At 39.0% G+C, this 11,620-nt stretch overlaps 1 protein-coding gene across 1 annotated transcript in view; it reads left to right on the top strand.

Moving 5' to 3' along the window:
* The first annotated feature begins 2,974 nt into the window (after nt 1-2,974).
* Nucleotides 2,975-11,620, top strand: part of LOC125889145 (alpha-2-macroglobulin-like) — a 46,142-nt gene continuing 37,496 nt past the window's right edge. Inside the window, exons 1-4 of the mRNA XM_049576883.1 lie at nt 2,975-3,094; nt 8,428-8,608; nt 8,713-8,869; nt 10,506-10,558. Coding sequence (XP_049432840.1) covers nt 3,012-3,094; nt 8,428-8,608; nt 8,713-8,869; nt 10,506-10,558 — 474 coding nt within the window. The 5' untranslated portion in view covers nt 2,975-3,011. The remainder of the gene's footprint in view (nt 3,095-8,427; nt 8,609-8,712; nt 8,870-10,505; nt 10,559-11,620) is intronic.

Genomic DNA, 11,620 nt, shown 5'->3' with positions numbered 1-11,620 from the left:
TGAGGAGGAATGGCCAGAGACGGTGCCTTGTAACACAACAGACACAACAACAACAAAACAGCGTGGAGATATCTGGTGATATTTTGATCGTCACACACCAGTGGATGGATGAATATTTCTCAAGTTATAATGCTGCCCGTGTTTCTTTATTAATGCCATATAACAAAACTCAAGATCCCAAACCTTTACTTTATTTAATATGTATTTGGTTGTTTTTCTTGCCTGTTTTATTTCACATTTTCTCTGGTTTTAAATGTATTTTTTTACATATAATTTTATTAATATAAATGTGAGACTACATATAACAAACATCACGTATTTTCTGAATAAATGTTAAAAGAAAAACATGACATGCTGCTGCTACCTCCATTTTCCTGATTAAATGATGAATGGCATTCACGAGCATACTATTCAGCTGGACAGCCTGTGACATATTTATCTTTATAGGTTCAGATCAGTTTGGGATTAGATGTTTCAGTCCCTGATGCACATACTTGAGACTATGAGTGGGAGTAACAGTGCCGTCTGGGGGTCTGAGTGGGAGCCAAAGGGTTATGGTTAGATGGTTAGAAAAGTAGGAAGGAGCAAACTGATGTAAAAAATAGATAGCTAGCTACACTTTGGTTCTTCTCAAAAATGAACCTCCATATTTGACTATTTAGGTGCTTTTTCCTCACAATAACAAAGTTAGTTAATGTTAACCCTTTAAAAATAGACATCTCAGGAGATTGTGTTTGCATGGCTCTGTTTAAATAGAGCTAAAACAAGAACCATAATAGCTAAACTTTCATTCTTTTAACAGCAGAAACGTGGTATTTTTCTGTAATTACACCTGATTTCCCCATAATGGCCTCCTGTTGTTTGCATAATCCCGTATATATCGATCTAAAATAAAAGCCATACAAGCTAGAACATTCATTCTTTTTGCAGCAGAGAGCAAAAGCATCTGTATTCTGTGTCATCACATTGCACACTCACGATGATGTCACTGCTCTACATTACCTGTGGCACAAAACCTGTGAAAATGTGCGGTGACATGAAGAATGAATGATGAATTCATCATAACGCCTTTACACTCTGCTCTTAAAAATGAGCATAACTCAAAAACCTAATAATGTACATAACTCAAATAACTTGGAGTGGTAATAAATACTTTGTTTATGTTTTTACATTTAGAAATCCATCCATCCATTTTCATCCGCTTATCCAGGGCCAGGTCGCGGGGCCGGCAGGCCAAACAAAGTACCTCAGGCGCCCCTCTACCCAGCTACGCTTTCCAGCTCCTCCTGGGGGACCCCGAGGCATTCCTAGTCCAAACGAGACATGTAAGGTTTGAAATGTAGTTTGAGCAGTGTGGTGGTGCAGTGATTAGCATTGTCACCTCACAGTAAGAGAGTTCCTGGTTCAAATCCAGGGTGGGGTGTTTTGAACCCCAGAGTGGGGGAGCCCTTCTATGTGGAGTTTGCATGCTCTCCCCGTGTCAGCGTGGGTTTCCTCCAGGTGCTCCAGCTTCCTCCCACAGTCCAAAGACATGCAGGTTAATTGGGGACTCTAAATTGTCCGTAGGTGTGATTCATTCTCTGCCATGTTGTATGCCAGCTACAGTGGATCTGTAGATCAGACATTAGACGTTTGTTTGGAAAAGGTGTGTTCAGCCAACTTTGCATGAATACGATTAATATTCAGAGTTATAATATTAACTGGTAGAACTGGTGAAACTACAGCCAGCCTTATAAACTGAAAATGATGACGCCTGTCAATGATTGACTTACAGAGTACCTACAAACCATGTCTGTGATCAGAATAATAAACTTTGAACCTTTAATGCAATCCACGCTGGTTTGAAGCTGATGTTGGCTCTGTTTTCAGGCTAGTGGAAATAAATACTGTGACTGGAGATTCTGGCCAATCACAGGTCATTACAGGGAGAGGGCGTTCCTATTGGCTGTTCTACCAACACATTCTCACTCCCAACTCGTCACATAGCCCCGCTTGGTCAGTGGACTTTCACGTCTACATATGACTCACTAGGTATCCTGAATGTTGTTGATGCTCTGGGACACTGTGTCAGTTTACGCCTGTTAAATGCATTATGTCTTTTCAAAATACACTTGTACTTGTGTGTAATAACAGCTGATATGGTGGGAATATATAAACAGGACATCAATAGTTCTGTAAATTTTCAGGAAAGGAATAGCAATCACGAGTCAAACCGAGATGCTTAGGAACTTTGGTATGTCGAAATGGCCACTAAACAAAAAGATTTACAACGTCGGTAAAATACAGCATATTTATTTCATTGTGCAACAAACACGTGGTTAGGTTTAAAATGAACATCATGATTTGACTCTACATTCACACAAGAAGCAAACAGCGGCCTCCTGGGCAAAAGTCTGGTGTAGCTGGACCCATCCACCACCCTGTCCACCTGCCCTTTCCAAGGACTTAAATTACGTTGTTGTCAGGTGGTGTTTCAGACTTTCACCACCCAGTGGCGTTATTAACTGGGGTTGCTAACAGGGTAACATACCACCACAAAAGCCTTTTTTTCTTAAGTGTCTGAAGCAGAAGTCCATGACCAAGTGGTGGTATTTGACGACTTCATAATGAGAATGGGTTGGTTCTTGAATTCAGATGTGCGTGCACATCTCTTTGGTGAAAGCCTGATGTAATGCCAGATAATCCTGCAGAAAAAGTTGCTCTTCCAGGGTTGGCAACAACTTCCTACACTCTAAAGCAACCTGAGAAAGGAAGACTTCAAGACGGACATTTCAAAAACAACATAAAAGAGAGTCTGACAAGCAAGACAGCCCTTTAGATTTATTTCTGCTTTAATAAAATGTATGCGTTAAAAAAATACAAAGTCTATAAATGATTGACAGAGAACATCAAGTATTGGGTAAAGTGTGTGTATGTGTGTGTGTGTGTGTGTGTGTATAAATAGTGGGTAAACACAGGGTTTGTGTAGCAGAGCCTGTTCAACAAGGTTCTGAGGTTCACCTCCGTCAGTCATGGATCTTTCTGGGATTCCCAGGACATGGGCACTGTTTGTCTGCCTGAGCTGGATTTGTGTGGGACAAGTGTTGGCAGAACCGTAAGTTTACCTGCACCGTCTGAAATACTGACATCAGCATGTTGTTTTAGGTGACACTTTGTTAAAACCTGTTGATGGGAGCGACGCACAGTGCCAAATTCACTTGAATATCGGATCATGTTGTTTTGCTATGTATTCTTTTGGAATGGGGGATTATTCTGTGTGGGATCCAGCGATTTATCCAAAGGCGTGTCCCAGTTCAGGAGCTGGTCCTATTAAGGAAACGGGCCATAGGGGTGGGTCCATCACAGGACCTGAAAGCTATAGGCTGAACTTGAACCTCCATCCTAAATAAACCACACAGACATAAAGCCAGTGGTGCATTTGGGTGTCGTTTCCAGTCAGTAGACAGTGTACGTACCAGTGATAAACTGGCATGATAGATTACAGTATGACTCAAAGCGGCCCATCCTTAATTACACATGACTTATTAAAATGTAAAAGGACAGTTGTCATGGAGGGTGGAAATTAACTATAGAGACCAAAACTGTTTTTTGTACCAGGCTGTAAACATGTTTATTAATGTTGTAAAGTTGGGCATTTTAAAATAGAGGTCTGTGAGGATTGACTGGCTTCTGGAACCAGCCTCAAGTGGCCATTAGAGGAACTGCAGTTTTTGGCCCTTACGTGTTGGCTTCATTTTTAAGCCCCAGAGGTTGCTGCTTGGTCCAGACTGAAGACTAAAGTCCCGTTTCCACCAAACGCTTTCAGTACAGTACCTTTGGAACCAACAGTACCCCTTCAGACATGTTACCTAGACCCTCGGTCTGTTTAGTGTTTCCACCACAGACAATCCTCTTCAATGTGGGCGGGGTTGTTGTCACTCACTGCTCCATCCAGCAACAGACCCGTTATATAGTCCGTGTTGAGATTGTCGGGTTTCCCAAACTAAATAAATACCCCATATATAAACACAAACCTGCTTTGCTAGTTCAGTCTTATTACGACTAAGATATCTGCTGATAAAAATAATTTTTCCATTAACACATTTAGCTCCTACATCCACAAACTTCACATGTATTTTTAAGCTAGTAGCGCCGTATCACCAGCACAGCTAATGGAAGATACCAGAGGATGCGAGACGTTTCCAATCACTCAAGAGCATTGTAAAGCCAAAAAGTCAAAATGAACTGACAAAAAATAGATGTAATCATTTCCAAAATCCGCAAGCTGTTTTTTTCTAATTAAATATTCTGCTTTAATCCATATTTGAAGGCATTCAATCCATCAAAAGCAACTTTTCCACTGCATCACACTCCAACTAGCTCATTTAGTCTGATGGATCACTTAACCTTTTTAAGTATGTCAGAGAATTTCTGCCAACGCACTGGTTAAGTTCAAGTTCTTTAAGTGTTTTATTTATTATCTTATAAATGTTACTATAAAAGTTGGGTCAGTTTATTTATTTTTTCTAGAAATCCACAATATGAAAGACATTAAATGTCCAGAATTTTTTTTTTCCCACCTCAGACATTAAATTCTATATTTATATTATTTTATTTATTATGATTTTATTCAGATGTGGGAGTCATGTACAATGTGCACATCATTTGAGTAGTACTACATAAAATGAATTTTAAAAATGTAATATTTTCCCACTTGTAAAATGTCCTTTTCTGGATACTAACCATTAACAAACATGCCATTTAATGTTTTAAAAAAAAATGTATTTTTAGATTCTTAATGTTGAAATATGAATTTGACCCTTATTTATACAGTCTATGAATTTGACATATCAACGGCCTACCTTTTTCAAGCCAACAATACTAATTCACTTCAAAATGTTTAAAAGTTTAAATTATTTGATTATTCCACAAAACAGGAACATAGTTCAACATTAATTTATGGATTCACCTTGGTCCCGTTGGTAACTGATGGTGATTGTGACTGTTTCTGTATGATTTGTTGGTTATCGCATTAATTTAACATTATGAAGTTTTTTTTATGGATATAAATGTTTTATAATGTTTTATAAATGTTTTTCTATAGATTTTAGCCCATGTATATAAACACATATAGCGCATGTGTGTGTCCAGTATGTCCCAAAGCAACAGCAGCCTCAACTTCTTCCAACCGTTCATCAAACGCCGCCATATTGATCCAAACAAACAGAATCATCCATTTTGTAGCAGATTTGTAGTCTTTGTATTTGTTTGTTTGTTTGTCTTTGTTTGTATTTGCTCTGGTAGATACATCGTTGCCATGGAAATGGCGGAGTAATATTTGTAGTGAGAAACCTTGTTGACCAATCAGATTGCTTGGTCGGGACTACTTGTGTAATAGCGCTTAATTTTAGACCGGAGGAACTACATTGCATTTTAAATATAGTGTCCGTTATGCACCGTAAGAACGAGTAACGGTTGTAATTGTTAGGACGCCATTTTGAGGGACGTTTTTAGCTTATTTCGGAGTACGTAGTTTCCCAACACAAGAGGAACCATAAGTGAAGTAAGTGATAAATTCGTTGATGAAGACTGATGAATATTTTTCGAAAATACATACTTTACTTATATTAATTTTTTTCGGCGAGCCGTGACAAAAATGTTAGCGGACACTGAAAGTCGAGTACGGCCGTTGGAAATGACGTACGGGCAATAGGCTGGTAAACTCCAGTGAATAGTCGGTGCCAGGAAGTTTCGCTAGCCAGCTAAAATACTCACACCGGAGCAGCATCGCTCGCTAGTGCGAATAATGAGGTGTAATTCAGCGGTAAATAATCTGTGGTAAATAATCAGCCATGTGTCTGACTCGACGGTGGAGCTGCTGAATGGATTTGTGAAGTTTGGTAACTTAGTTATGGCGGTTGTTGTTAGCAGTTAGCTTTACACTTCAGCCGCTCAACGGCAGCGGAGGAAGCAACCGCCAACCGCCGGACTTCACAGCTAACACCCAGCAGGACTCCACTCAGTCCGGACTGTCTCAGGAAGGTTCATGGATTGACTGCTGTGTGACAGGCAGGTAGGAGGCTCAGTTATCTGTGTGTGTCGCTGTGCTGTAAGTAAACAGTCTGAACTCAGATCAGTTTTCTTTGACAGAGATAAAAGTTTAGTTTAAGTTAAATCACCAACTCTGTGAGAGGACACGAGTTTAAACCTCCAGACTAACATGTTGCAGGTGAAGACAGAAGTCAGGCTTTGATCAAGTTATTTTTCTGCCCCTTAACAGTCAGGTGGATAAATCAGATTTAACAATGAACCTGGGTACACATTCTAGTTGTCTCAGATTAGTTATTTGCGGTGTCAGAGTTTTTTTTAGACCATTAATAGAGAGATGTTGTGCTTTTCAAATGACGATGTAAACTCGTAAATCAGCCCTTAAACCTGCCAAACACCGCTGGAGAAATTACAGTTTATAAGTGTGCAGAAATTATTTGTAGGTGTAGAAAAAAATGTCTAAATTAATTACTTATACAACCTGTCACCTTTATTCTGATTTCTGATACATGAATCAGCCTGACTGGATTAGTTTTAAGATTAAAAAAAACCAAACAAAAATGTAATGGCTAAAAGTAATGACTACAATGTCATTAATATTCACAGAGTATAATGTTTTGAATTTGTTTCAACTAAAACTAAACTAAAACTATGAAGGATAAAAATGACTAAAATGTGACTAAAGCTAATAAGCATGTTCACCTCAAGATTAAGACTAAATTTAAAATAGCTGTCAAAATTAACACTGGTGTATGTTGATTGGTTGAACACAGCCAATGCAGCACTGATAATCACCATTTTTAAAAACCCTTTAGCTGTCAACAGGCAAAAAAACAAACAACAACTCCCAACCAAAAAAAAAAAAAAAAAGAATAGAATAAAACAGAAAAATGGGCCGTCAGTGACCTTTACTGAGCCTATACTGAACGATTTTGACTTTTCAAAGCAACAGTTTAGAGACCAATAACAAGGAATGGACACATTTAAATCAAAAATGTCTGTCAGTATCAGGTTATGTGTGTTTTTTAAATTTGTGGAAGAATTTTTCAGTCAAAGTTGAAACAACAAAGATATGATGGGTTATAGTGTGATTTGCTGTGCCCGCCCCATTGACTTCAAAAATCTATTGACACCAAAGTCTGGCTCCAATCAACTTGGTCTCACTCCGAAGTTGTGGAATACTGGAGCTCGGTCAGTGACTTCAGGTGTCTGACACCAACGAAAAAAGCTGGCCTTTCACATCAACATGATACACTGCCGGTCACTGTTGCTGTTTAAGGGCGTCTAACGACGTCAAGGTTAAATGCATTGGGACGACAACAAAAATTATGGGGGGCGGCGAAAGTCTTGACGATGGCGGGTGGGAGGGGTGGTGAGTGGGTCCTGCAACCACCAACTGTCTTTCACCTGGGAGGCCAGTGTTTGCTTCCTGTAAGATAGCAAAGCCAAATCCTGTTCTTTTTTCCTAAACCTATCTATGTGTGTGTGTTAGCTAAACGTTAGTGGTGGGCAATAAACCGATAACATATCGTCTTGCGATAAACACTTATGCGCCGTCAATAGAAAAAAAATTCGATATAACGTTCGATAATGTTACTGTATTCTGTTGGGACAAAAACACAAGGGAAGCCGAGCAAGTTACCCTCGGAGTCGGGCTGTGCAAGGTTGGTTGCGTGAACACACTCATTTGCTCCCTGGTAACCTAGCAACGGTGTCACTCAAACAGCTAACAACGCCAGGTTTGGTTGCGCTTATACGCTGTGAGTTTGGGCTTGGTTTTTTTTTTTTTTAAGTGACTTACAAATATTGGTAGTCGCGGGTTGCGTTTTTTTTTTTTTTTTTGGGCTTGTTTCTAAAGTGGAGTTGCTTATTTGGGCTTGCTCTCTAAACGTCGCCTTTCTCTCTGTATATATCCATCGAATAAGTTATTTAAATGCATGATAGTATGTCGGACTGCAGGATGTTTACACAGCTCCGCTAACTCCGCCCCTCTCCTTCTCCGCATACCCACAGATGTCGGTCAGTCAATGAGACTTTTCACATTTAAATTGTGCGATTAATGAAGGTTCTTTAACTATTTCGCTAACAAGTGGTCGAAATATGGAAAGAATTCAATAAAGATCATTATATGCAACTTCTTTACTTTCATTTTCATTCATTAATTTATTCTTTCCACATTTTTGGTCAGCTAGTTGGTTTGGTAGAGTTCAAGGCCAGTAAATATAATGTATTTATAAAGTAATTTTGGTTGCTGGTCCTGGTTGCTTGTTTCTCTCCCAAGATCTGGCAACACTAAACATAACACAGCGTGGAATGAGTAGCAAGAATGAGTGCGGATAGCAAGGAAATAGTCAAGTAGTAGTTTTTGTACCACCTGTGTGTATGTTCCTCTGGCTGCAGGCAGTATATGGTGGCCATTCCTGCAGTTCTCGAAGCTGGAGCTGAGACTAAGCTCTGTGCGAGTCTCCTGCAGCCCAACGAAACACTGGTCATGACCGTCACTCTGATGTCCTATGAGACGAATACAACGCTCTTCGAGAAGACATCTGACACAGAGTTTCATACCTGTGTTCAGTTTCAGGTCAGCTCTCCAGATTGGCATTTGTTTATTCTTCAGTAACACTCTGAACATCTAAAATGTTATTACAGAATAGACTTTGGGTTTGAAATATCTTTCTTTCACAGGTTCCTGTAGTGCAGAGACAAACGATACAGAAGTGTGTGGTGGAGGTACGAGGCGACACTTTTTACTCAATACGAATCATGAAAGTCATGATCAAAGTCTATCAACCAATGACATTCGTCCAAACAGACAAACCGCTCTACCTCCCTGGACAAACAGGTAACAGTCAGAAATGTTTCTGATAAAGAGTTGTCCCAAAGTTGATAGAATGTAGGACAACGATGAACACAGAGTAAATGAGTCCATACATAACTTGTCTGTCCCCTTGAGTTTCAGACCCATGATTTACTTTTATTTGGAATCAAGTATGTAATTTCAATAGTGAAACAAGACTTAAAGGAATAGTTAAAATCTTTTGAAGTGGGGTTGTATGGGGTTCTTATCCATGGACAGTCTATTGCATAAAGTAGATGTCAGTCCACACGCCCCCAGTTTGGAGAAGCAGGATGGCGTCTGACATGGAAGTAATCTGCTGTGACGGGATTATTGACAAAACATATTTAAGCCCCCTAAAATTGTCCCTGCTAAAAATAACTATCAATTTAAGTTCACGCTATATTGAGAGTTTTTTCACCGCTGTACCTTGCTTTGATTTCCAACAAGAAAATTAAGCTGTTATTTTGCTCTCTTCAAAGCCAGACTCCATTCAGAAAAACAGTGATTTAACACTGCTGAACACAAGAGCTGTTAGTACTTTTTTTGTGTTATTGTGCGACTTTGGCATGTACACTTCATTTAAATTTAGGTATGTGTATGGAGACGAGTCAGCCGGAAGTCCATTTATTCCTATGGCAATCCTCTTGATATCTGATGGCTGTGAAACTCCTCACTGAAAGTCTGTATGACAGTGTGCTAGCTTAGCTAACAGGCTTTTTCCTTCAATTTAGTTGCCTGTGTTGATTGTCATGTAAGTTTTTCTGATTAAAAACAACTTGTTTATCTCATTTTAACAAATCTGAGTAATGTTATTCTGCTAAAATATGGTTATACATTATATACAGTCAGATTGTCATTGTGACTCGTTCAGCCGTTCATATGTCTTTAAATATTAAATATTACATTTTTCATAAAACATGCTACGTACCTGTCAGACCAACATCTTTACTTATTTGTTGCCATGCAATATTGGTCATGTTTTTGTCCCGATAATGTTCCAAGCGCATATTCCAAACTACAGGAAGGTGAAAAACTAAAAAAATTAGCCTCTTCCCCCATGGCTACAGGTAACCTCTATCAGGTTTCTATCCATCTGTAAGGAAATGCACTTCCTTGCATTGCACATTGGAGGCATCATCCGTTTATTTACAGATTTGGGACACCAGTCACATAAGTGGAAACAAGGTGTTGAGGGTTAGTTCAGATTCACCTAAGTCACACAGTATACATTCCCATTTCCCATGGGAATATAGGTTGAAAAATAAGGGTTTTAAGGGTTATTTAACATGCAGAGAGCCACACAGCAACACTTTGCTTCAATGGTGGTGAATGCTTTGTTTGTTGTCCCCCGTGGCATAAAAGGCTGTGACGTTTTATTTATTGGTCTGACTCAGTTGGGAGCACTTCAACTGACACATTATTATGACGTCACATCACCAAATTTATATATGAACATTGAATTTACAACAGCATGGTAAGAACTACCTAAAATGACAGAAACCATCTTTAGGCTCACCTGCTAACATGGAGGGGGCGGGCCACCAGGGGACGACTATCTGTATATACAATTTGTGGTTTCACTTATCTGTTGGCATGTGAAATGAGAAATCTTCATGTAATCTTTCTGCATTTCTTTTAGTGCATTTCAGAGTCGTTACACTCGACACTAAGTTGAGACCTGTTAATCAGCTGGTGAGTATTTGACCCTCCATTTACTTCATACCTCATAAAAAACACACTGTAGTGACGCAGTCAGTCACAATGTACACACTAGCTGGGGGAGTGGAATTGAACAGAAGTTACATAATAAAGTGAAATCAAGGTGGTTTTGCTCTTTACCCTGGGCTATGTGTTTAATCAGTCTTTATAAATAACTTTGTGCTAGAGCTCCTGTTGAGGCTTTAAGGTCAATAGTCCAACCTTTACCTTCAGGTAAACTTGTCTGTGCCGAGTTGAAGGACGTCAAATATTTTTGTAGATCCAGCACTTTCCTGTTGAATTATTTCTGTTGCTGACTCTGCCTGCCTCTGACCTGCCTGCTTTGTTTGAATTCCTGGTCAATGCACCATTCCTCTGTCCCCCTAAATATTAAATTTAAATGTAACTTAATTTCCTACATGCTTAAATCATTACCTATGATGTAGAGATGTACCGATACCATTTTTTCCTTCCGGACACCGATTCTGATCCCTGAACCTTAGGTATCTGCCGATACCGAGTACCAATTCGATACCAGCTCGTAAAATAAAAATGGATGGGATATGAATTGTTGTATGTCTCAACTCCTAAAACTCCGTGTAAAGTATTAACAAATAAATACATAATAGTAGAATAATGCCATAAAACTTTATTATTATTATTATTATTATTATTATCCAGTGTTGACACAGATCAAGACACAGGTTAAAGTGCAGCCACACAATTTGGTAAAAAAGACATTTTAAAGGCTTTAGTAGAACGTAGGGCTGCACGATATTGGAAAAAACTGACATTGCAATTTTTCTTTTTTCAGTATATATTGAAAAATACAAGAATTTTAACCAGATGACTTTAAGTAAATAAACATTTAAAAATAGTAGCAGGGCTTTTACTCACCACAACTGCAGAGGCTACCAGCTTCATTTGAAACAGACTACTTTATAAACAGGCCGTTATTTATCATTTCCTCTGTATCTTTATGTTTTTACTTTTTATCCGCTCCCGTTGCCTTGATAAAGTTAATGCATGGCGCTGTCATTTCAAACTCAACACTTC

Source organism: Epinephelus fuscoguttatus, linkage group LG5, assembly GCF_011397635.1.
Source record: "Epinephelus fuscoguttatus linkage group LG5, E.fuscoguttatus.final_Chr_v1".
Classification (NCBI taxonomy): Eukaryota; Metazoa; Chordata; class Actinopteri; order Perciformes; family Serranidae; genus Epinephelus; species Epinephelus fuscoguttatus.
The sequence above is the reverse complement of the archived record's forward strand: the minus strand, read 5'-3'. Positions and strand labels throughout refer to the sequence as shown.